The sequence below is a fragment of the Strongylocentrotus purpuratus genome, unplaced genomic scaffold (genome assembly GCF_000002235.5).
Source record: "Strongylocentrotus purpuratus isolate Spur 01 unplaced genomic scaffold, Spur_5.0 spur5_scaffold_18, whole genome shotgun sequence".
In the NCBI taxonomy this organism is placed as follows: domain Eukaryota; kingdom Metazoa; phylum Echinodermata; class Echinoidea; order Camarodonta; family Strongylocentrotidae; genus Strongylocentrotus; species Strongylocentrotus purpuratus.
Window position 1 is genome coordinate 7,119,028 of NW_022145603.1, and position 27,723 is coordinate 7,146,750.

Below are 27,723 nucleotides of genomic sequence, written 5' to 3' on the forward strand. Positions count from 1 at the left end.
CCGAGCGGCGAGTTTTTAACCAATTTTGCCCGGCGGCTGCCCGGCCACCGAGCGGCGGCCGCCCAGGCACTGCTCGTTTTTAGGGCATCGCTCGGTCGCCGCTGAAGTTTTAGCGCGGAGTTAAAATTTGGGCGGCGCCTGCTCACTTTTCACTCACCGCCCAAAATTCGCTCGGTGCCTGGGCGGTCGCTGCCCGGGCACCGACCTAATCGCTGGGCGATGCCTTATTCCAGCAGCGACCGAGCAGGCTACTGATCGGTCGGTCGATCGCTGCTCTGATTTGTGACCATAGCTTTAAGAATTATTATTTTTTTTTTAAATATAGAAAACGGAATCCATGTTTAGGGATTCTTTGGTGGAAAACCAAACCATTAGAGCGGCATATCCCTGTATGTCTTAAACATGTGAGTACCTCATATTGATTGACGACTGATCACTGACTGATCAGATCTCTAGTGCTTGATGACTATACCCAGCATTTCGATGAATGATGAAAGTGGGGATTTTTTGGTGGAAAACCAAACCATTAGAGCGGCATATCCCTGTATGTCTTAAACATGTGAGCCTCATATTGATTGACGACTGATCACTGACTGATCAGATCTCTAGTGCTTGATGACTATATCCCAGCATTTCGATGAATGATGAAAGTGGAGATTTTTAACAACTTTACATTTGCTACAGGCTGATATTTGCAAACACATACATGAAACTTACTTTTCCATTCATCATACAAAGCGTCATTTCTTCTTAGAGATCTGGTAAGTAAGAGTGCCTGGAAATTGCTGGATTCCCATAGGTTCTGGTAGTCTGTGACTAGAGCATTATTGATGTAGTTACAGCGGAAACCCTCATCACCATCCGTGGTTGACTGGAAGCATTTCACTGAATCTAAGCGGGCGAAGGGGGTTGGGAACGGTAATGTGGGGGGGGGGGGGTAGAATGTGGAGAAGGAGACAGGGAGTGGGCAGGGTACGGGGAAGGGGTTTTAGGAGGGATTGGGGGTGGGAGGTGTCGGAGAATGGGTTAGGAAAGGGATAGATAAGATGTACAAGTAATAAGGCTAAAGCCACGTTCATTTAGATGAACCCCAATTTTGAAATAAATCATTACACCTTTCTACTTTTGACCATTACTATAATAATGATATCCTATATTATAAGAGAGTTTCACCAGGATGGTTGTAATAATGATTTTTAATTTCTTTTATCTCATCAAAACTGTTTGTTAAATTTTGCTTTTGGATGGGATAAAAGAATTTAAAAATCCTCCTAACGTCAATTTCAATTATCAGTAACATTTACATGAAAAACTGAAATAATGTCCTCTTTTGGAAAATAAACACAAGTTAAGTAATGATACACCTGTCATGTATCAATATATAGCTTCATGTGTTTGATATTCGAAGCTGAAAGAAAATTTCTAAAACAGTTCTCTCACAGCACGACTTTAATATATCGGTTGTTATTAAATTGAATGTCGATTTCAACAGCATAATTTACACACTAATTTTAAATAATGATATATAATTTGGGGGGATTAAGTTGCAAACAATAATCATGCTAGGCAGCAATTGCTGTTTATGTTTGAAGTCAAAGAGGCAATATTTATAGCAAATATCAGTCATCTTGGGATATTTTCGAACTTACTATAACTGGAACTACTGAAATCAGGATCGTTGCCCCTTGGAAAAGTACATCTTCTGAAGTTTACGTCACTTGCAGCTTGTTTCCTTGAACAAGGGCACACAGATGCATCGGGATAGTTGTAGGTCACGCTGAGGTCATTCTCATACCAGATCAGACACTCAACACATGGGTTGACAAAATCGGCACCATTGAGGTCTAGGCGATAAATGTAGCTGCCCTGAAGGTACAAATATCACACAACAAGTTTAAAGTAAACCGATCATTAATACACAAACTATAACTCCATGTATGACTTGACAGCATCACGTAACGCAAAATATAGTACTGTGAAACACATTTTTCGTTAATCTGCATTTTTATAAAAGTGTGATAAAGATATGGACACTCCTATATTTCATAGACCTAACTAACTGGATCACATGTGACTGACATGAGCGCTATACAAGAACCCACTATTATTATTATTATTATTATTATTCAAGGATACAAGGGACACAATTTGTATTCCGTATTCATCTCAGGTTTGTGGTTTATTTAAAGTGTATCAATCAGAGAAATAATATTTTATAATGTAGCATTAAAATAAAATATCATTGCCTCCAATCAAAGAACATAATTATATGATCAATTAAGCCCCCAAAAGGCCCTTGTCCTGCAAGTGCTAAACAGATAAGAACAGCTTACCGTCTGACCCGTATTTCCTGTGACCAAGTCTCGTCGATAACTATTATAAATAGTGTCCTGATCAGTATCTTCATACAGATTCATTACATCGTCAATGTTACTGTATCCCACTCGTGCTGGTAATGGTTTTGATTGAGTCAGCCATTGAAGGTCCCCTGCCTGGTAGTTCATCATTACACCTGTCTGTTTGCCGTCGGTGAATACCACAGCCTGGTAGGTGTTTGTCTAATAAATAATAATGATAATAGCTACATTTATTTTGCACAAGTACTTATCCTGGGGGTGCTCAATGCGCCTACAATGTAGTATGATTACCCTGGCTACAGCGTAGCTGCCCTCAGGCGCTAAAAACATTCAACAATAATTCCTACCAGGTACCTATTTACTACACCTGGATGGAGAGTGACAAATGCAGATAAATATATTGCCAAAGGAAAGTATTAGTGGGGAGGGACTTGAACTGCGAACCATGTATATATTAACCACAGCAGGGTAATCGATTTATCCACTAGACACAGTTTATCCCATGGAAAATCAGATTAAACTTGAGCATTTTAGTAAAAGAGAAAGTCATTTACTGTTTTAAAAATTATTAAAGAGAGGTTGAAGTTCTGATAAAGGAGAACAATAACATTCAATAAGTTTGTTGTTACATCGTGTGGCTGGGTAGTCCTGAAATAGACTATTTGGTTTGGAAGGATATATAAAAGAAAAAGAAAGTGAGGGAGCAATATTCGTTTGGTTTTGTCACATATAGGATTATCTGATATGGTTGGGAGAGAAGTAGAGACAATTAGGAGAGAGAGTATTATTTCGTCAGTGACGTCTAGAAAAGACTGGTGGACCGGGTTATGAATGCAGAGAGAGAGAGAGGGCGCGCGAGGCTCGAAGTCCCAGACGCGGGTTTGATAATTGTTCTTTATCACTCTTACAAAAGGTCAACCTGTTCAACCTCTATAATATGGCACAGGAAAAGACCAAACACCAAGACCTCGCCCAGTGGATGGCTCACTTAAACTATAGGGGAAACTGAATGAAAATCTGTGATTATTGATAAAGGTCAACATGCTTATGGCAATTTCTATAAATGTGATTGCTAGCCGAACCACAGGAACCATGTTTGAGAGAAACGAATTTGACTTACCATTCAAGCATGTATTTTCTCTGAATTTCCAAATATCATGCATACACAAAGTCAAAAGAAAGTGACACCACCTCGCCTGTGGTACATGTTTCTAATCTTACCTCCTGTCCCGGTTGTGATCCAGGGGGCTGGATACCTTCCCAAGTGATCTTCAACGCTACTATTGGATTCGTTTCACTCAGTTCTGAGTCTGCCCTGTTTAGTCTGCTCTTTAAGGCTTGAAGAAGGGATCCTCCGTTGTTATCTGAGAGGTCATACTCATCTTGAAGCTAGAAAAAATAGTTATATATACCGTATGTGAATAGAAAAAAGAACTGTAATATTACATTAAACTAGATGGACCTTCGACCGCGCGCAGTCGAAAATGATGCCTCCGCCATGGAGCAATTTTACAAACCAAAACAGAAGCAAGCTATTTTTGCATACATAATGAGCCCTGTGACCTTTGACATTTGACCTCGTTACCCCAAAATTTAATCCGTTCATTGGCTCTGCAAGATAAATACATGACCCAAGTTTGGCGGGAATCCATTAATGGGTTCTTGAGATAAAGCGATCACAAGCTATTTTGAATACATAATGAACCCTGTGACCTTTGACCTTGGATCTCGCGACCCCAAAATCTAATCAGTTTATTGGCTCTGCAAGATACATACATGACCCAAGTTTGGCAGGAATCCATCAATGGGTTCTTGAGATAACGCGATCACGAGCTATTTTGCATACATAATGAGCCCTGTGACCTTTTACCTTGGATCTCGCAACCCCAAAATCTAATCAGTTCATTGGTTCTGCAAGATACATACATGACCCAAGTTTGGCGGGAATCCATCAGTTGGTTCTTGAGATAACGCGATCACAAGAACGGGACGTACAGACGGACAACCCGAAAACATAATGCCTCTGGCTACTTCGTAACGGAGGCATAAAAAGAAAATCTTGGATGAAATATCACATTCTGATATTTTACACGTTTACACTTTGAAGGCTAGATTAAGATGAGCTTATATATAGTGATTGGTTTGCTACCAATAATGACATCAGGCAAAGTTGTTTAATTTCACCCACCATGTTCAATATATTCTTGGAACATATCATTACAGAAGCAAAGGTGAATTATGTGTTATCAATCTGAGATTTGCCAATGGCATCGACCTAATTTTTGGAATACCAAATGTTCCCTTACAAGATTACAAAAAGTAATCTTGATGAAAATCAGTGCTGATAAATGCAAGACCTGTAAAATGGGTTCTGCTGATAATGTAACAGTTAAGATTGAAAGAGAATAGCTTGATACCATTAATCAATTCAAATATCTAGGGTCAACTATAACAGAGTATGCACGAAAGTCAAAATCGGAATTGCAGTGGCCATGCACATCTCCCCTTGCAAGTCTGTAACCAATGACATTTTCGTCAGTTGCAGGACATGACGATCCGACATCAAATTTCGAGAATGCGATATCTCCATAATTCTTAGACAGTAGATGTTGGAGTTGCGCCAATTTGTAGTCAAAGACTTTGCAGTCCATTTGGTAATAACTAAATAAATTTGTGTAAAATATGAGATATCATGGATCGAATATCACATTTCCTTGTATTAAAAAAAATCAGCAAACTTTGGTCACCCCCATGATACACGTATATCATAGGTTGTTGCATTAACGTTGCAAAGTCTGCTAAGTGAGCCCCCTCCCGGAATAGACCGGGCAATGTTTCACAGAACTGTCATAAGTACCAGTTCACCGACATCCAAATGAAATGTGAGTATTATAATTAGCACGTACTTCAGTGGTATGTCGTTGAACTTGTCCTTATTTCAGTTTAGTTAAACTATGAACTGTTTAGTAATTTTATTCAAACTCTTTGAACAAAATTTTCTCTTAACCACTCAAATGCTTGCTTTAGGATCAAAAGTATAGCAGCAACTATAAATGGGAAGTAGACATCCATATAAATACTGTAAGACATTGTAGAATGTAATAAAACAATAATTATAAAGTATATGTTAAAGTATTGAGACACTAAAGCAGTGTAATGGCATTCAATCCAACATCAATATCATTATCATTCTGATAATCATCCACCATCATATTTTACTATCGACCAGCGTATTTTACTATTATCATTATCATTGTTTAATATCATGATCATCGTCATTATAGCCCCCAAAATTGATATATTAAATTAAGACCGTTCGATCTAATGTATCTTCTTCACAGGAATGATATTACATACTGATTTTGCTTTCACATGAAAGTAAGAATATCTTCAAGTGTACTTATGTACTGTATGTTTCTAGTTCGATTGCGTTATAATTCAAAATATAAGTTCTGAACAGTACTTCCGTAAAGAGATTTTGCAAGTACGCTCTCAATTCCGACTTGTGTTCTGTGTGAACTGTTTTGTGTTATTCTTTATTTTCTTCATCCCCTTTCTTTTTTTTAGCCCATATTTACCAGACTAAGTTTTGGAGGTGGACTTACACGTTTAATCTGTTTACATTTTTCCTAAAGGTTATTGGTACATATATTTTTCAATGTTTACTCAAATCATACCTGATAAAATATTTTGGGATCACCAATGCTGAGGTCCACTGCAGCTCCTAGGACAGCAACTGACGCATCTCCATCAGTTGTAGTGAAGAGAGATGGGTTGGTGTACTGAGTCACAAACTTGTCTATCGAACATTCGTCGTTGGAGAACTCGATCATGCCAGTAGATGTGAACTATATGTACATAGGATAATCAAAAAGATATTTGGTTCAGGATTGTGAGCAATCATAGATAATGTTATATTACGCAAATGCTTTTAGGGACATGTTTAAAACTAGTTCCCAAGGCGATCTCGAAAGCCGTATTGTGCCCTGAGACAAAGTTCATGGGCACAAATTTCAGATCACAGTGGATGAATGGTTTACCTGAAAAATATAATCAATTAATATAAGTTCTTTGTAACACATTTTCTGTGTAGATCCCCAAAGATAATATAAAAACTATGATATAGATGTACGTCAAAAAGTCAAAATATATGTGATATAAAGTATACATTATCACAGATCAACAAAAGTCAACATGAATGGGTAATTTAGTCACCCTTTAAATAACACGGCACTATTCGTATAAAAGTAGGGGAAACCTCTGTGTGGTTGTCCATCTGCTTATCCCAATCGGTTTTACAGGGAGGAGAGATCCGGGGGTCACTGCAATTTTCATTAATTTCCAGGGACCCATAAACCAAATCATCAATACAACTAGTAGTACTAGAACTAATAATGATACTAATAATAACTAGAAATTTAATTCGTCATGGGGACGATTTAGGTGGTCCGTCTTCTTATGATAGATTTGAGAATGGGAGAAATTATATAGACATATAAACAATGATGATCATGATGATGATGATCATGATGATATTGCTCGCGAAAGACGGGAATGTAGAATCTAGTTTTGAGAAAAAGTCATGTCCCATAGAGACTACACGCAAAATGTGAAAAATTGACATGCCTCCTTTAATCGCAAGAATACGCCATGATAGGAAATTGTCTCAGCTAGAACATATCCAAATTCGGAGGAAAATCGATCAATATTTACAGAGATACAATCAATTTTCTAAAAATATGCTGACGTCATAATAAGCAAATAGAAATTTTGAGTTCAGAGGCCATTATGATGATGTCATGAGTTCATTGAGGGTCAAATGAGACATGAAATCATATCTACGATTCATACTCTATCTAAATATGAAAATAAAATTAGGGGTCAACTGGCATCTTAAAGAGCTACAATGGATTTTGTATAGGCATGTTTTTGCCTATATATGCTATGTATTACAACAGTTCACACGCAAGTACATGTATCTTAAACAGACGCTCATTCCATTATTAATGTTCAAAAACATGTGAACAAGGTATCAAAATGCTTGGAAAAATGTGCCAAATATGATGACCGAGAAAATCCGGCGATTTCATGTTGCAAAATGCCAGGACGCGCGAAAACGCGCGCGCATGCGCATGCGCGTGTGCGCATTTGTTTGCGAAATGCTTAAAATGACCTGATTCGTACTCTCGTTTAATAGTTAAGTGATTTTGAGCATTTTAAAATGTTGACGCGCGCGTACGCGTGTGTCATGACCTTTATTTGACCTTTGATGACATGACCTTTGACCTTAAGTATATGTGATATGAATATGAATGACCATTGATGACGCGTCATGAAGATATAATGTATAATGTGATTTCACAAAATGGCGCCTGGATGACGTCATGAAGAGTTGATGAACTTGTAAATGTTCCTGTCACGTCTCATGACAATGACCTATAACTGTGCCAAAATTAAAAGAAATTGACTGAACAGATCTTGAGAAATCCACGGAACAAAAAAGGAAATAAAGAATAATAAATAAATAAATAAATAAAGAAAGAAAATTCTGACGAAATCAATAGGTGAACAGACCACCTAATAATAATGATAATGATAATAACATTAATAACAATAAACCCACCCGTATCGTTGTGTATAGATGCCCGTCACCAATCGGAATACATGACTTGACGTCAACGCACCCCCAAGCCATTGAGTCAGATTGGAAAGTCACCTGTTCATCAATGTCTGCTCCATAATCCAAGTAGATTATCTCTATTAAAATAAAAATAAAAACAATTAAAGAAAAATTGAAAACAAATTTGCAGTCGAAAATGATGCCTCTGCCATATAGCGATTTTATAAACCAAAACAGAACCAATTTTTAAAATTTGAATTTGAATCCATTAACAATGTTCTCAGAATATCGGGATTACAAGCTATTTTTTATATTATATGTATGATCCTTTGATCTTTGACCTCATGACCCTAAAATATAATCAAATACATGACCCAGGTTTGGAGGTAATCCATCAAATCGATTCTTGAGAACGCGATCACTAGCTACTTTTGCATACATAATGAGCTCTGTGATCTCTGACCTTTGACGTCTGATCTCGTGACCCTAACATCTAATCGGTTCATTGGCTATGCAAGATACATAGGCCTTCATGACTTAAGTTTGGCGGGAATCCATCAATCGGTTCTTAAGATAACGCGTCGTACAGACGGACGGACGGACAACCCCAGAACGTATAATGCCTTCGGCTACTTTGTAGAGGAGGCATGCAAATCGATGTATACAGGCACAGGCAATACGACAATTGGCATGACCTGGATCTATTTTAATCCCATGTATCATTCAAAGCTGTCAAGCTAGGTACGATAGGTAAACCTATACTGCAGCCACAACACAAATCCAATAATGAAGAAATTAGAAAGGCAATATTTGATCTATGCAACGAAAACATTATTTGTTTCAAGTAGGATTGATCTACACCATTGTTGATGGCAAATGATTTCCATGTTTAGTAGGTAAGTGCGCACAAAGAGAGACTATTTGTGAGGGTAAACACATAAAATACACCATTTTATGGTCCAACATTGGCGCCATTTTATATTGCGAGTAATGCCATTTTAAATTGCAAGTAACTTTTATTATATGCAGCATGCAAGGCGCATGTGTCGAAAAGATGTGAGGGCGCAGCACAGGCAGTACCTGACGCAACAATACATTTGCGTCTGAAAACATTGATGACTCAATGTTTACTCGCAAATTGAATTGGCGGCCTTAAATGTGAACGGGTGTAAAGTAATTATAAATGATCTGACCAAAGACAATAAGCGATGGATAAACAAGTCCTGATGTTTTAATTCGATCATTATTGATTTTTTTTCTTCAAAAAAATACATTGGAATGGTTTGAGCAAGTGCATATACTATGATGCATCAGTTTTAATTACACGAGCGAATGTGTGATATTTATGACTCCGCCTAGCCGCGGTACGGGTGCCAGAGGCATTATGTTTTTGGGTTGTCCGGCTGTTGATCACTCCGTACTATAATGTCTGTTCTTCCATCCCTCGGTCCCGCTTTCTTGTTATTGCGATATCCAAGAACCACTTGAGGTATGAATTTCAAACTTCATGATAGTATGTATTACCATAGGAAGACTATGTGATCAATATTTTTGTAAAAAATTCATACGTAAAAGGTCACAGAGGCCAACATCTGACATTCAAGGTATTTTTATCGCAATTTCGCAAGAACCACTAGAGATACAAGGCTCGCACCAAGTGATAATGTATCACAGTAGGAAGACGATCGCAATATAATTAAATTAGGGGTTATAGCTCCCCATGCAAACACAGAGGTCAACATTTTGTTTGGCCTTGCTATCAAAATGGTAACAATATTGCTATATGAAGATGATCCTATTCCAGATATAATAATTTAATATGTCAAAATCATAGTCATCGGCTGAATATGGTTACAGGCTATTTCTTTTCATCGTGATAAGTCAAGAATAATTTCATTCATTTCCTATATTGAATTTAGGGCGGGGGACATGTAGGAAATGCAGTCGCGTTTGCCTTGTTTCAAGTTTAACTCCTAACACCTTCTTAAGACAGCTTCGCGAAACCTTGTGGCAAAATCCTGGCTCGGCCATTTTCGCTTCTAGCCCCAAGCCTTTCCAATTTACCATTTGGCTTTCACTGCCCTTGTTCACCCATTGCAGTCAAGAGTTTTTTAAACGTCTAGTTTTTTAGCTTTTCCTCTTCCATTGGCAATAATAATTTGTATTTCCACTCTTTCATAGAGTTAGAAGGCGAAAATGGATTTCAAATGAAAGTGTGAAAAAAAGCTATGAAAAATCAATATAAATTGTAAATTTGTACATGCAAATAGCGATATTAATTTTCACTCGCCACTGCTAATTTAGAAAGTTAAATGTCTATTTCAGATTAAATCATAATTAATACTGGCAAAGTGTACCATACTGTGACAGAAGTGGATTTAAATTTTCTAGTGTCTTTCGGACTGAATATCTCTTTCAAACTTCAAATCTGTATGTCTGTACTTTCACTTCTGTTGACTCTCAAGTAAGAAGAAACTCAAAGAAATTCCTCAACAGTCACTGTTATTACTTTCTTCCTGTTTCCTTGTTCGCAATGTAACTATATTTTCTTTATAAGCAACGGATAAATATGTGAAAATTGATTTCCAAAGGCAATGAATTTGATGAAGATGACGAGAATTTTTTTTTGGACAGATTATTCTTCACTTGACGGATTACAGGAAAAAAGAGTCAAAAGTGGTATCTTCAATTCGATTAAACACGGTGAGAGAAAGAGTTATCTCATTTGTGAAGATATATATCAATAAATCCAACCAAGTAAATGGACTGAATATCTCTTTCAAACTTCAAATCTGTATGTCTGTACTTTTACTTCTGTTGACTCTCAAGTAAAAAGAAACTCAAAGAAATTCCTCAACAGTCACTGTAATTTCTTTCTTTCTGTTTCCTTGTTCGCTATTTATCTTTTATTTTTTGATAAGCAACGGATGAGAATAACATTGGATTTTGCTTAACATCAAAAATGCATGTATGTAAGATTGTAATCTAATTAGACGTTATAGCTTACCAATTTCGCAGGTAGTCCCAGTGTAGCCATCATCACATACGCACGTAACGGTGGGATCTCCATCAGTACAAGCTCCTCTACTCATACACGAATCGGCAGCACAAACGACTAAATATGTGAAAATTGATTTCCAAAGGCAATGAATTTGATGAAGATGACGAGAAGTTTTTTTTTGGACAGATTATTCTTTACTTGACGGATTACAGGAAAAAAGAGTCAAAAGTGGTATCTTCAATTCGATTAAACACAGTGAGAGAAAGAGTTACCTCATTTGTGAAACTATATATCAATAAATCCAACCAAGTAAATGGACTGAATATCTCTTTCAAACTTCAAATCTGTATGTCTGTACTTTTACTTCTGTTGACTCTCAAGTAAGAAGAAACTCAAAGAAATTCCTCAACAGTCACTGTTATTTCTTTCTTTCTGTTTCCTTGTTCGCAATGAATCTATATTTTCTTTATAAGCAACGGATGAGAACAACTTTGGATTTTGCTTTTCATCAAAAATGCATGTATGTAAGATTGTAATCTAATTAGACGTTATAGCTTACCAATTTTACAGGTAGACCCAGTGTAGCCATCATCACATACGCACGTAACGGTGGGATCTCCATCAGTACAAGCTCCTCTACTCATACACGAATCGGCAGCACAAACGACTAAATATGTGAAAATTGATTTCCAAAGGCAATGAATTTGATGAAGATGACGAGAATTTTTTTTTGGACAGATTATTCTTCACTTGACGGATTACAGGAAAAAAAAGTCAAAAGTGGTATCTTCAATTCGATTAAACACAGTTTTAGAAAGAGTTACCTCATTTGTGAAACTATTTATCAATAAATCCAACCAAGTAAATGGACTGAATATCTCTTTCAAACTTCAAATCTGTATGTCTGTACTTTTACTTCTGTTGACTCTCAAGTAAGAAGAAACTCAAAGAAATTCCTCAACAGTCACTGTTATTTCTTTCTTTCTGTTTCCTTGTTCGTAATGTATCTATTATTTTTTGATAAGCAACGGATGAGAATAACATTGGATTTTGCTTAACATCAAAAATGCATGTATGTAAGATTGTAATCTAATTAGACGTTATAGCTTACCAATTTCACAGGTAGTCCCAGTGTAGCCATCATCACATACGCACGTAACGGTGGGATCTCCATCAGTACAAGCTCCTCTACTCATACACGAATCGGCAGCACAAACGACTAAATATGTGAAAATTGATTTCCAAAGGCAATGAATTTGATGAAGATGACGAGAATTTTTTTTTTGGACAGATTATTCTTCACTTGACGGATTACAGGAAAAAAAAGTCAAAAGTGGTATCTTCAATTCGATTAAACACAGTTTTAGAAAGAGTTACCTCATTTTTGAAGATATATATCAATAAATCCAACCAAGTAAATGGACTGAATATCTCTTTCAAACTTCAAACCTGTATGTCTGTACTTTTACTTCTGTTGACTCTCAAGTAAGAAGAAACTCAAAGAAATTCCTCAACAATCACTGTTATTTCTTTCTTTCTGTTTCCTTGTTCGCTATTTATCTATTTTTTTTTGATAAGCAACGGATGAGAATAACATTGGATTTTGCTTAACATCAAAAATGCATGTATTTAAGATTGTAATCTAATTAGACGTTATAGCTTACCAATTTCACAGGTAGTCCCAGTGTAGCCATCATCACATACGCACGTAACGGTGGGATCTCCATCAGTACAAGCTCCTCTACTCATACACGAATCGGCAGCACAAACGACTAAATATGTGAAAATTGATTTCCAAAGGCAATGAATTTGATGAAGATGACGAGAATTTTTTTTTTGGACAGATTATTCTTCACTTGACGGATTACAGGAAAAAAGAGTCAAAAGTGGTATCTTCAATTCGGTTAAACACAGTGAGAGAAAGAGTTACCTCATTTGTGAAACTATATATCAATAAATCCAACCAAGTAAATGGACTGAATATCTCTTTCAAACTTCAAATCTGTATGTCTGTACTTTTACTTCTGTTGACTCTCAAGTAAGAAGAAACTCAAAGAAATTCCTCAACAGTCACTGTTATTTCTTTCTTTCTGTTTCCTTGTTCGCAATGAATCTATATTTTCTTTATAAGCAACGGATGAGAACAACTTTGGATTTTGCTTTTCATCAAAAATGCATGTATGTAAGATTGTAATCTAATTAGACGTTATAGCTTACCAATTTCACAGGTAGACCCAGTGTAGCCATCATCACATACGCACGTAACGGTGGGATCTCCATCAGTACAAGCTCCTCTACTCATACACGAATCGGCAGCACAAACGACTAAATATGTGAAAATTGATTTCCAAAGGCAATGAATTTGATGAAGATGACGAGAATTTTTTTTTTGGACAGATTATTCTTCACTTGACGGATTACAGGAAAAAAAAGTCAAAAGTGGTATCTTCAATTCGATTAAACACAGTTTTAGAAAGAGTTACCTCATTTGTGAAACTATTTATCAATAAATCCAACCAAGTAAATGGACTGAATATCTCTTTCAAACTTCAAATCTGTATGTCTGTACTTTTACTTCTGTTGACTCTCAAGTAAGAAGAAACTCAAAGAAATTCCTCAACAGTCACTGTTATTTCTTTCTTTCTGTTTCCTTGTTCGTAATGTATCTATTATTTTTTGATAAGCAACGGATGAGAATAACATTGGATTTTGCTTAACATCAAAAATGCATGTATGTAAGATTGTAATCTAATTAGACGTTATAGCTTACCAATTTCACAGGTAGTCCCAGTGTAGCCATCATCACATACGCACGTAACGGTGGGATCTCCATCAGTACAAGCTCCTCTACTCATACACGAATCGGCAGCACAAACGACTAAATATGTGAAAATTGATTTCCAAAGGCAATGAATTTGATGAAGATGACGAGAATTTTTTTTTTGGACAGATTATTCTTCACTTGACGGATTACAGGAAAAAAAAGTCAAAAGTGGTATCTTCAATTCGATTAAACACAGTTTTAGAAAGAGTTACCTCATTTTTGAAGATATATATCAATAAATCCAACCAAGTAAATGGACTGAATATCTCTTTCAAACTTCAAACCTGTATGTCTGTACTTTTACTTCTGTTGACTCTCAAGTAAGAAGAAACTCAAAGAAATTCCTCAACAATCACTGTTATTTCTTTCTTTCTGTTTCCTTGTTCGCTATTTATCTATTTTTTTTTGATAAGCAACGGATGAGAATAACATTGGATTTTGCTTAACATCAAAAATGCATGTATTTAAGATTGTAATCTAATTAGACGTTATAGCTTACCAATTTCACAGGTAGTCCCAGTGTAGCCATCATCACATACGCACGTAACGGTGGGATCTCCATCAGTACAAGCTCCTCTACTCATACACGAATCGGCAGCACAAACGACTAAATATGTGAAAATTGATTTCCAAAGGCAATGAATTTGATGAAGATGACGAGAATTTTTTTTTTGGACAGATTATTCTTCACTTGACGGATTACAGGAAAAAAAAGTCAAAAGTGGTATCTTCAATTCGATTAAACACAGTTTTAGAAAGAGTTACCTCATTTTTGAAGATATATATCAATAAATCCAACCAAGTAAATGGACTGAATATCTCTTTCAAACTTCAAACCTGTATGTCTGTACTTTTACTTCTGTTGACTCTCAAGTAAGAAGAAACTCAAAGAAATTCCTCAACAATCACTGTTATTTCTTTCTTTCTGTTTCCTTGTTCGCTATTTATCTTTTATTTTTTGATAAGCAACGGATGAGAATAATATTGGATTTTGCTTAACATCAAAAATGCATGTATGTAAGATTGTAATCTAATTAGACGTTATAGCTTACCAATTTCGCAGGTAGTCCCAGTGTAGCCATCATCACATACGCACGTAACGGTGGGATCTCCATCAGTACAAGCTCCTCTACTCATACACGAATCGGCAGCACAAACGACTAAATATGTGAAAATTGATTTCCAAAGGCAATGAATTTGATGAAGATGACGAGAATTTTTTTTTTGGACAGATTATTCTTTACTTGACGGATTACAGGAAAAAAGAGTCAAAAGTGGTATCTTCAATTCGATTAAACACAGTGAGAGAAAGAGTTACCTCATTTGTGAAACTATATATCAATAAATCCAACCAAGTAAATGGACTGAATATCTCTTTCAAACTTCAAATCTGTATGTCTGTACTTTTACTTCTGTTGACTCTCAAGTAAGAAGAAACTCAAAGAAATTCCTCAACAGTCACTGTTATTTCTTTCTTTCTGTTTCCTTGTTCGCAATGAATCTATATTTTCTTTATAAGCAACGGATGAGAACAACTTTGGATTTTGCTTTTCATCAAAAATGCATGTATGTAAGATTGTAATCTAATTAGACGTTATAGCTTACCAATTTCACAGGTAGACCCAGTGTAGCCATCATCACATACGCACGTAACGGTGGGATCTCCATCAGTACAAGCTCCTCTACTCATACACGAATCGGCAGCACAAACGACTAAATATGTGAAAATTGATTTCCAAAGGCAATGAATTTGATGAAGATGACGAGAATTTTTTTTTGGACAGATTATTCTTCACTTGACGGATTACAGGAAAAAAAAGTCAAAAGTGGTATCTTCAATTCGATTAAACACAGTTTTAGAAAGAGTTACCTCATTTGTGAAACTATTTATCAATAAATCCAACCAAGTAAATGGACTGAATATCTCTTTCAAACTTCAAATCTGTATGTCTGTACTTTTACTTCTGTTGACTCTCAAGTAAGAAGAAACTCAAAGAAATTCCTCAACAGTCACTGTTATTTCTTTCTTTCTGTTTCCTTGTTCGTAATGTATCTATTATTTTTTGATAAGCAACGGATGAGAATAACATTGGATTTTGCTTAACATCAAAAATGCATGTATGTAAGATTGTAATCTAATTAGACGTTATAGCTTACCAATTTCACAGGTAGTCCCAGTGTAGCCATCATCACATACGCACGTAACGGTGGGATCTCCATCAGTACAAGCTCCTCTACTCATACACGAATCGGCAGCACAAACGACTAAATATGTGAAAATTGATTTCCAAAGGCAATGAATTTGATGAAGATGACGAGAATTTTTTTTTTGGACAGATTATTCTTCACTTGACGGATTACAGGAAAAAAAAGTCAAAAGTGGTATCTTCAATTCGATTAAACACAGTTTTAGAAAGAGTTACCTCATTTTTGAAGATATATATCAATAAATCCAACCAAGTAAATGGACTGAATATCTCTTTCAAACTTCAAATCTGTATGTCTGTACTTTTACTTCTGTTGACTCTCAAGTAAGAAGAAACTCAAAGAAATTCCTCAACAATCACTGTTATTTCTTTCTTTCTGTTTCCTTGTTCGCTATTTATTATTATTTTTTGATAAGCAACGGATGAGAATAACATTGGATTTTGCTTAACATCAAAAATGCATGTATTAAGATTGTAATCTAATTAGACGTTATAGCTTACCAATTTCACAGGTAGTCCCAGTGTAGCCATCATCACATACGCACGTAACGGTGGGATCTCCATCAGTACAAGCTCCTCTACTCATACACGAATCGGCAGCACAAACGACTAAATATGTGAAAATTGATTTCCAAAGGCAATGAATTTGATGAAGATGACGAGAATTTTTTTTTTGGACAGATTATTCTTCACTTGACGGATTACAGGAAAAAAAAGTCAAAAGTGGTATCTTCAATTCGATTAAACACAGTTTTAGAAAGAGTTACCTCATTTGTGAAACTATTTATCAATAAATCCAACCAAGTAAATGGACTGAATATCTCTTTCAAACTTCAAATCTGTATGTCTGTACTTTTACTTCTGTTGACTCTCAAGTAAGAAGAAACTCAAAGAAATTCCTCAACAATCACTGTTATTTCTTTCTTTCTGTTTCCTTGTTCGCTATTTATCTATTATTTTTTGATAAGCAACGGATGAGAATAACATTGGATTTTGCTTAACATCAAAAATGCATGTATGTCAGATTGTAATCTAATTAGACGTTATAGCTTATCAATTTCACAGGTAGACCCAGTGTAGCCATCATCACATACGCACGTAACGGTGGGATCTCCATCAGTACAAGCTCCTCTACTCATACACGAATCGGCAGCACAAACGACTAAATATGTGAAAATTGATTTCCAAAGGCAATGAATTTGATGAAGATGACGAGAATTTTTTTTTTGGACAGATTATTCTTCACTTGACGGATTACAGGAAAAAAGAGTCAAAAGTGGTATCTTCAATTCGATTAAACACGGTGAGAGAAAGAGTTATCTCATTTTTGAAGATATATATCAATAAATCCAACCAAGTAAATGGACTGAATATCTCTTTCAAACTTCAAATCTGTATGTCTGTACTTTTACTTCTGTTGACTCTCAAGTAAGAAGAAACTCAAAGAAATTCCTCAACAATCACTGTTATTTCTTTCTTTCTGTTTCCTTGTTCGCTATTTATCTTTATTTTTTGATAAGCAACGGATGAGAATAACATTGGATTTTGCTTAACATCAAAAATGCATGTATGTAAGATTGTAATCTAATTAGACGTTATAGCTTACCAATTTCGCAGGTAGTCCCAGTGTAGCCATCATCACATACGCACGTAACGGTGGGATCTCCATCAGTACAAGCTCCTCTACTCATACACGAATCGGCAGCACAAACGACTAAATATGTGAAAATTGATTTCCAAAGGCAATGAATTTGATGAAGATGACGAGAATTTTTTTTTTGGACAGATTATTCTTTACTTGACGGATTACAGGAAAAAAGAGTCAAAAGTGGTATCTTCAATTCGATTAAACACAGTGAGAGAAAGAGTTACCTCATTTGTGAAACTATATATCAATAAATCCAACCAAGTAAATGGACTGAATATCTCTTTCAAACTTCAAATCTGTATGTCTGTACTTTTACTTCTGTTGACTCTCAAGTAAGAAGAAACTCAAAGAAATTCCTCAACAGTCACTGTTATTTCTTTCTTTCTGTTTCCTTGTTCGCAATGAATCTATATTTTCTTTATAAGCAACGGATGAGAACAACTTTGGATTTTGCTTTTCATCAAAAATGCATGTATGTAAGATTGTAATCTAATTAGACGTTATAGCTTACCAATTTCACAGGTAGACCCAGTGTAGCCATCATCACATACGCACGTAACGGTGGGATCTCCATCAGTACAAGCTCCTCTACTCATACACGAATCGGCAGCACAAACGACTAAATATGTGAAAATTGATTTCCAAAGGCAATGAATTTGATGAAGATGACGAGAATTTTTTTTTTGGACAGATTATTCTTCACTTGACGGATTACAGGAAAAAAAAGTCAAAAGTGGTATCTTCAATTCGATTAAACACAGTTTTAGAAAGAGTTACCTCATTTGTGAAACTATTTATCAATAAATCCAACCAAGTAAATGGACTGAATATCTCTTTCAAACTTCAAATCTGTATGTCTGTACTTTTACTTCTGTTGACTCTCAAGTAAGAAGAAACTCAAAGAAATTCCTCAACAGTCACTGTTATTTCTTTCTTTCTGTTTCCTTGTTCGTAATGTATCTATTATTTTTTGATAAGCAACGGATGAGAATAACATTGGATTTTGCTTAACATCAAAAATGCATGTATGTAAGATTGTAATCTAATTAGACGTTATAGCTTACCAATTTCACAGGTAGTCCCAGTGTAGCCATCATCACATACGCACGTAACGGTGGGATCTCCATCAGTACAAGCTCCTCTACTCATACACGAATCGGCAGCACAAACGACTAAATATGTGAAAATTGATTTCCAAAGGCAATGAATTTGATGAAGATGACGAGAATTTTTTTTTTGGACAGATTATTCTTCACTTGACGGATTACAGGAAAAAAAAGTCAAAAGTGGTATCTTCAATTCGATTAAACACAGTTTTAGAAAGAGTTACCTCATTTTTGAAGATATATATCAATAAATCCAACCAAGTAAATGGACTGAATATCTCTTTCAAACTTCAAATCTGTATGTCTGTACTTTTACTTCTGTTGACTCTCAAGTAAGAAGAAACTCAAAGAAATTCCTCAACAATCACTGTTATTTCTTTCTTTCTGTTTCCTTGTTCGCTATTTATCTATTATTTTTTGATAAGCAACGGATGAGAATAACATTGGATTTTGCTTAACATCAAAAATGCATGTATGTAAGATTGTAATCTAATTAGACGTTATAGCTTACCAATTTCACAGGTAGTCCCAGTGTAGCCATCATCACATACGCACGTAACGGTGGGATCTCCATCAGTACAAGCTCCTCTACTCATACACGAATCGGCAGCACAAACGACTAAATATGTGAAAATTGATTTCCAAAGGCAATGAATTTGATGAAGATGACGAGAATTTTTTTTTTGGACAGATTATTCTTCACTTGACGGATTACAGGAAAAAAAAGTCAAAAGTGGTATCTTCAATTCGATTAAACACAGTTTTAGAAAGAGTTACCTCATTTGTGAAACTATTTATCAATAAATCCAACCAAGTAAATGGACTGAATATCTCTTTCAAACTTCAAATCTGTATGTCTGTACTTTTACTTCTGTTGACTCTCAAGTAAGAAGAAACTCAAAGAAATTCCTCAACAATCACTGTTATTTCTTTCTTTCTGTTTCCTTGTTCGCTATTTATCTATTATTTTTTGATAAGCAACGGATGAGAATAACATTGGATTTTGCTTAACATCAAAAATGCATGTATGTAAGATTGTAATCTAATTAGACGTTATAGCTTACCAATTTCACAGGTAGACCCAGTGTAGCCATCATCACATACGCACGTAACGGTGGGATCTCCATCAGTACAAGCTCCTCTACTCATACACGAATCGGCAGCACAAACGACTAAATATGTGAAAATTGATTTCCAAAGGCAATGAATTTGATGAAGATGACGAGAATTTTTTTTTTGGACAGATTATTCTTCACTTGACGGATTACAGGAAAAAAGAGTCAAAAGTGGTATCTTCAATTCGATTAAACACGGTGAGAGAAAGAGTTATCTCATTTGTGAAGATATATATCAATAAATCCAACCAAGTAAATGGACTGAATATCTCTTTCAAACTTCAAATCTGTATGTCTGTACTTTTACTTCTGTTGACTCTCAAGTAAGAAGAAACTCAAAGAAATTCCTCAACAGTCACTGTAATTTCTTTCTTTCTGTTTCCTTGTTCGCTATTATCTTTATTTTTTGATAAGCAACGGATGAGAATAACATTGGATTTTGCTTTTCATCAAAAATGCATGTATGTAAGATTGTAATCTAATTAGACGTTATAGCTTACCAATTTCACAGGTAGACCCAGTGTAGCCATCATCACATACGCACGTAACGGTGGGATCTCCATCAGTACAAGCTCCTCTACTCATACACGAATCGGCAGCACAAACGACTAAATATGTGAAAATTGATTTCCAAAGGCAATGAATTTGATGAAGATGACGAGAATTTTTTTTTTGGACAGATTATTCTTACTTGACGGATTACAGGAAAAAAGAGTCAAAAGTGGTATCTTCAATTCGATTAAACACAGTGAGAGAAAGAGTTACCTCATTTGTGAAACTATATATCAATAAATCCAACCAAGTAAATGGACTGAATATCTCTTTCAAACTTCAAATCTGTATGTCTGTACTTTTACTTCTGTTGACTCTCAAGTAAGAAGAAACTCAAAGAAATTCCTCAACAGTCACTGTTATTTCTTTCTTTCTGTTTCCTTGTTCGCAATGTATCTATATTTTCTTTATAAGCAACGGATGAGAACAACATTGGATTTTGCTTTTCATCAAAAATGCATGTATGTAAGATTGTAATCTAATTAGACGTTATAGCTTACCAATTTCACAGGTAGACCCAGTGTAGCCATCATCACATACGCACGTAACGGTGGGATCTCCATCAGTACAAGCTCCTCTACTCATACACGAATCGGCAGCACAAACGACTAAATATGTGAAAATTGATTTCCAAAGGCAATGAATTTGATGAAGATGACGAGAATTTTTTTTTTGGACAGATTATTCTTCACTTGACGGATTACAGGAAAAAAAAGTCAAAAGTGGTATCTTCAATTCGATTAAACACAGTTTTAGAAAGAGTTTCCTCATTTGTGAAACTATTTATCAATAAATCCAACCAAGTAAATGGACTGAATATCTCTTTCAAACTTCAAATCTGTATGTCTGTACTTTTACTTCTGTTGACTCTCAAGTAAGAAGAAACTCAAAGAAATTCCTCAACAGTCACTGTTATTTCTTTCTTTCTGTTTCCTTGTTCGTAATGTATCTATATTTTCTTTATAAGCAACGGATAGGAACAACATTGGATTTTGCTTTTCATCAAAAATGCATGTATGTAAGATTGTAATCTAATTAGACGTTATAGCTTACCAATTTCACAGGTAGACCCAGTGTAGCCATCATCACATACGCACGTAACGGTGGGATCTCCATCTGTACAAGCTCCTCTACTCATACACGAATCGGCAGCACAAACGACTAAATATGTGAAAATTGATTTCCAAAGGCAATGAATTTGATGAAGATGACGGGAATTTTTTTATTTTGACAGACTATTCTTCACTTGACGGATTACAGGAAAAAAGAGTCAAAAGTGGTATCTTCAATTCGATTAAACACAGTTTTAGAAAGAGTTACCTCATTTATGAAACTATATATCAATAAATCCAACCAAGTAAATGGACTGAATATCTCTTTCAAACTTCAAATCTGTATGTCTGTACTTTTACTTCTGTTGACTCTCAAGTAAGAAGAAACTCAAAGAAATTCCTCAACAGTCACTGTTATTTCTTTCTTTCTGTTTCCTTGTTCGCAATGTATCTATATTTTCTTTATAAGCAACGGATAGGAACAACATTGGATTTTGCTTTTCATCAAAAATGCATGTATGTAAGATTGTAATCTAATTAGACGTTATAGCTTACCAATTTCACAGGTAGACCCAGTGTAGCCATCATCACATACGCACGTAACGGTGGGATCTCCATCAGTACAAGCTCCTCTACTCATACACGAATCGGCAGCACAAACGACTAAATATGTGAAAATTGATTTCCAAAGGCAATGAATTTGATGAAGATGACGAGAATTTTTTTTTTGGACAGATTATTCTTCACTTGACGGATTACAGGAAAAAAGAGTCAAAAGTGGTATCTTCAATTCGATTAAACACGGTGAGAGAAAGAGTTATCTCATTTGTGAAGATATATATCAATAAATCCAACCAAGTAAATGGACTGAATATCTCTTTCAAACTTCAAATCTGTATGTCTGTACTTTTACTTCTGTTGACTCTCAAGTAAGAAGAAACTCAAAGAAATTCCTCAACAATCACTGTAATTTCTTTCTTCCTGTTTCCTTGTTCGCAAAGTATCTATATTTTCTTTATAAGCAACGGATGAGAACAACATTGGATTTTGCTTTTCATCAAAAATGCTTGTATGTAAGATTGTAATCTAATTAGACGTTATAGCTTACCAATTTCACAGGTAGACCCAGTGTAGCCATCATCACATACGCACGTAACGGTGGGATCTCCATCAGTACAAGCTCCTCTACTCATACACGAATCGGCAGCACAAACGACTAAATATGTGAAAATTGATTTCCAAAGGCAATGAATTTGATGAAGATGACGGGAATTTTTTTATTTTGACAGACTATTCTTCACTTGACGGATTACAGGAAAAAAGAGTCAAAAGTGGTATCTTCAATTCGATTAAACACAGTTTTAGAAAGAGTTACCTCATTTATGAAACTATATATCAATAAATCCAACCAAGTAAATGGACTGAATATCTCTTTCAAACTTCAAATCTGTATGTCTGTACTTTTACTTCTGTTGACTCTCAAGTAAGAAGAAACTCAAAGAAATTCCTCAACAGTCACTGTTATTTCTTTCTTTCTGTTTCCTTGTTCGCAATGTATCTATATTTTCTTTATAAGCAACGGATAGGAACAACATTGGATTTTGCTTTTCATCAAAAATGCATGTATGTAAGATTGTAATCTAATTAGACGTTATAGCTTACCAATTTCACAGGTAGACCCAGTGTAGCCATCATCACATACGCACGTAACGGTGGGATCTCCATCAGTACAAGCTCCTCTACTCATACACGAATCGGCAGCACAAACGACTAAATATGTGAAAATTGATTTCCAAAGGCAATGAATTTGATGAAGATGACGAGAATTTTTTTTTTGGACAGATTATTCTTCACTTGACGGATTACAGGAAAAAAGAGTCAAAAGTGGTATCTTCAATTCGATTAAACACGGTGAGAGAAAGAGTTATCTCATTTGTGAAGATATATATCAATAAATCCAACCAAGTAAATGGACTGAATATCTCTTTCAAACTTCAAATCTGTATGTCTGTACTTTTACTTCTGTTGACTCTCAAGTAAGAAGAAACTCAAAGAAATTCCTCAACAATCACTGTAATTTCTTTCTTCCTGTTTCCTTGTTCGCAAAGTATCTATATTTTCTTTATAAGCAACGGATGAGAACAACATTGGATTTTGCTTTTCATCAAAAATGCTTGTATGTAAGATTGTAATCTAATTAGACGTTATAGCTTACCAATTTCACAGGTAGACCCAGTGTAGCCATCATCACATACGCACGTAACGGTGGGATCTCCATCAGTACAAGCTCCTCTACTCATACACGAATCGGCAGCACAAACGACTAAATATGTGAAAATTGATTTCCAAAGGCAATGAATTTGATGAAGATGACGAGAATTTTTTTTTTGGACAGATTATTCTTCACTTGACGGATTACAGGAAAAAAAAGTCAAAAGTGGTATCTTCAATTCGATTAAACACAGTTTTAGAAAGAGTTACCTCATTTGTGAAACTATATATCAATAAATCCAACCAAGTAAATGGACTGAATATCTCTTTCAAACTTCAAATCTGTATGTCTGTACTTTTACTTCTGTTGACTCTCAAGTAAGAAGAAACTCAAAGAAATTCCTCAACAGTCACTGTTATTTCTTTCTTTCTGTTTCCTTGTTCGTAATGTATCTATATTTTCTTTATAAGCAACGGATAGGAACAACATTGGATTTTGCTTTTCATCAAAAATGCATGTATGTAAGATTGTAATCTAATTAGACGTTATAGCTTACCAATTTCACAGGTAGACCCAGTGTAGCCATCATCACATACGCACGTAACGGTGGGATCTCCATCAGTACAAGCTCCTCTACTCATACACGAATCGGCAGCACAAACGACTAAATATGTGAAAATTGATTTCCAAAGGCAATGAATTTGATGAAGATGACGGGAATTTTTTTATTTTGACAGACTATTCTTCACTTGACGGATTACAGGAAAAAAGAGTCAAAAGTGGTATCTTCAATTCGATTAAACACAGTTTTAGAAAGAGTTACCTCATTTATGAAACTATATATCAATAAATCCAACCAAGTAAATGGACTGAATATCTCTTTCAAACTTCAAATCTGTATGTCTGTACTTTTACTTCTGTTGACTCTCAAGTAAGAAGAAACTCAAAGAAATTCCTCAACAGTCACTGTTATTTCTTTCTTTCTGTTTCCTTGTTCGCAATGTATCTATATTTTCTTTATAAGCAACGGATAGGAACAACATTGGATTTTGCTTTTCATCAAAAATGCATGTATGTAAGATTGTAATCTAATTAGACGTTATAGCTTACCAATTTCACAGGTAGACCCAGTGTAGCCATCATCACATACGCACGTAACGGTGGGATCTCCATCAGTACAAGCTCCTCTACTCATACACGAATCGGCAGCACAAACGACTAAATATGTGAAAATTGATTTCCAAAGGCAATGAATTTGATGAAGATGACGAGAATTTTTTTTTTGGACAGATTATTCTTCACTTGACGGATTACAGGAAAAAAGAGTCAAAAGTGGTATCTTCAATTCGATTAAACACGGTGAGAGAAAGAGTTATCTCATTTGTGAAGATATATATCAATAAATCCAACCAAGTAAATGGACTGAATATCTCTTTCAAACTTCAAATCTGTATGTCTGTACTTTTACTTCTGTTGACTCTCAAGTAAGAAGAAACTCAAAGAAATTCCTCAACAATCACTGTTATTTCTTTCTTTCTGTTTCCTTGTTCGCAATGTATCTATATTTTCTTTATAAGCAACGGATGAGAACAACATTGGATTTTGCTTTTCATCAAAAATGCATGTATGTAAGATTGTAATCTAATTAGACGTTATAGCTTACCAATTTCACAGGTAGACCCAGTGTAGCCATCATCACATACGCACGTAACGGTGGGATCTCCATCAGTACAAGCTCCTCTACTCATACACGAATCGGCAGCACAAACGACTAAATATGTGAAAATTGATTTCCAAAGGCAATGAATTTGATGAAGATGACGAGAATTTTTTTTTTGGACAGATTATTCTTCACTTGACGGATTACAGGAAAAAAAGTCAAAAGTGGTATCTTCAATTCGATTAAACACAGTTTTAGAAAGAGTTACCTCATTTGTGAAACTATATATCAATAAATCCAACCAAGTAAATGGACTGAATATCTCTTTCAAACTTCAAATCTGTATGTCTGTACTTTTACTTCTGTTGACTCTCAAGTAAGAAGAAACTCAAAGAAATTCCTCAACAGTCACTGTTATTTCTTTCTTTCTGTTTCCTTGTTCGCAATGTATCTATATTTTCTTTATAAGCAACGGATAGGAACAACATTGGATTTTGCTTTTCATCAAAAATGCATGTATGTAAGATTGTAATCTAATTAGACGTTATAGCTTACCAATTTCACAGGTAGACCCAGTGTAGCCATCATCACATACGCACGTAACGGTGGGATCTCCATCAGTACAAGCTCCTCTACTCATACACGAATCGGCAGCACAAACGACTAAATATGTGAAAATTGATTTCCAAAGGCAATGAATTTGATGAAGATGACGGGAATTTTTTTTTTTGACAGATTATTCTTCACTTGACGGATTACAGGAAAAAAGAGTCAAAAGTGGTATCTTCAATTCGATTAAACACAGTTTTAGAAAGAGTTACCTCATTTGTGAAACTATATATCAATAAATCCAACCAAGTAAATGGACTGAATATCTCTTTCAAACTTCAAATCTGTATGTCTGTACTTTTACTTCTGTTGACTCTCAAGTAAGAAGAAACTCAAAGAAATTCCTCAACAGTCACTGTTATTTCTTTCTTTCTGTTTCCTTGTTCGCAATGTATCTATATTTTCTTTATAAGCAACGGATAGGAACAACATTGGATTTTGCTTTTCATCAAAAATGCATGTATGTAAGATTGTAATCTAATTAGACGTTATAGCTTACCAATTTCACAGGTAGACCCAGTGTAGCCATCATCACATACGCACGTAACGGTGGGATCTCCATCAGTACAAGCTCCTCTACTCATACACGAATCGGCAGCACAAACGACTAAATATGTGAAAATTGATTTCCAAAGGCAATGAATTTGATGAAGATGACGAGAATTTTTTTTTTGGACAGATTATTCTTCACTTGACGGATTACAGGAAAAAAGAGTCAAAAGTGGTATCTTCAATTCGATTAAACACGGTGAGAGAAAGAGTTATCTCATTTGTGAAGATATATATCAATAAATCCAACCAAGTAAATGGACTGAATATCTCTTTCAAACTTCAAATCTGTATGTCTGTACTTTTACTTCTGTTGACTCTCAAGTAAGAAGAAACTCAAAGAAATTCCTCAACAATCACTGTTATTTCTTTCTTTCTGTTTCCTTGTTCGCAATGTATCTATATTTTCTTTATAAGCAACGGATGAGAACAACATTGGATTTTGCTTTTCATCAAAAATGCATGTATGTAAGATTGTAATCTAATTAGACGTTATAGCTTACCAATTTCACAGGTAGACCCAGTGTAGCCATCATCACATACGCACGTAACGGTGGGATCTCCATCAGTACAAGCTCCTCTACTCATACACGAATCGGCAGCACAAACGACTAAATATGTGAAAATTGATTTCCAAAGGCAATGAATTTGATGAAGATGACGAGAATTTTTTTTTTGGACAGATTATTCTTCACTTGACGGATTACAGGAAAAAAGAGTCAAAAGTGGTATCTTCAATTCGATTAAACACGGTGAGAGAAAGAGTTATCTCATTTGTGAAGATATATATCAATAAATCCAACCAAGTAAATGGACTGAATATCTCTTTCAAACTTCAAATCTGTATGTCTGTACTTTTACTTCTGTTGACTCTCAAGTAAGAAGAAACTCAAAGAAATTCCTCAACAATCACTGTAATTTCTTTCTTCCTGTTTCCTTGTTCGCAAAGTATCTATATTTTCTTTATAAGCAACGGATGAGAACAACATTGGATTTTGCTTTTCATCAAAAATGCTTGTATGTAAGATTGTAATCTAATTAGACGTTATAGCTTACCAATTTCACAGGTAGACCCAGTGTAGCCATCATCACATACGCACGTAACGGTGGGATCTCCATCAGTACAAGCTCCTCTACTCATACACGAATCGGCAGCACAAACGACTAAATATGTGAAAATTGATTTCCAAAGGCAATGAATTTGATGAAGA

At 35.3% G+C, this 27,723-nt stretch overlaps 1 protein-coding gene and 2 long non-coding RNA genes across 4 annotated transcripts; all 3 read right to left on the reverse strand.

Annotated features, from left to right (window-relative positions):
• Positions 1–496: 496 nt before the first annotated feature.
• On the reverse strand, positions 497–8,113 carry LOC105444192 (mucin-4-like). Its single transcript, XM_030989114.1, has 6 exons — positions 7,981–8,113; positions 6,035–6,205; positions 3,579–3,746; positions 2,334–2,558; positions 1,650–1,866; positions 497–891 (listed from the first exon to the last, which is right to left on the reverse strand). Exons 1-6 carry the CDS (start codon positions 8,050–8,052, stop codon positions 620–622), a joined length of 1,125 nt encoding a protein of 374 aa, XP_030844974.1. The 5' UTR covers positions 8,053–8,113; the 3' UTR covers positions 497–619.
• Positions 8,114–14,370: 6,257 nt separating this feature from the next.
• On the reverse strand, positions 14,371–16,537 carry LOC105444193. 2 transcript variants are annotated; one of them, XR_004064617.1, is made up of 3 exons: positions 16,511–16,537; positions 14,855–14,962; positions 14,371–14,409 (listed from the first exon to the last, which is right to left on the reverse strand). It is a non-coding gene; the product is annotated as an uncharacterized LOC105444193 (long non-coding RNA). The 2 variants fall into 2 exon arrangements; XR_004064616.1 differs by lacking the exon at positions 16,511–16,537 and adding an exon at positions 15,408–15,435.
• A 595-nt stretch (positions 16,538–17,132) lies between these two features.
• Positions 17,133–19,301, reverse strand: LOC115925347. Its single transcript, XR_004064647.1, has 3 exons — positions 19,275–19,301; positions 17,616–17,723; positions 17,133–17,171 (listed from the first exon to the last, which is right to left on the reverse strand). It is a non-coding gene; the product is annotated as an uncharacterized LOC115925347 (long non-coding RNA).
• Between the last annotated feature and the right edge of the window lie 8,422 nt (positions 19,302–27,723).

Excerpts from the sequence above, each read along its gene's own strand:
- LOC105444192 (XM_030989114.1), bottom strand. The coding sequence starts at position 8,052 with ATGGCTTGGGGGTGCGTTGACGTCAAGTCATGTATTCCGATTGGTGAC. Across the intron at positions 6,206-7,980 it reads ATCTATACACAACGATACGG|TTCACATCTACTGGCATGAT; the intron begins GTGGGTTTATTG and ends ATGTACATATAG. Across the intron at positions 892-1,649 it reads TTTCAGTAGTTCCAGTTATA|ATTCAGTGAAATGCTTCCAG; the intron begins GTAAGTTCGAAA and ends TCGCCCGCTTAG.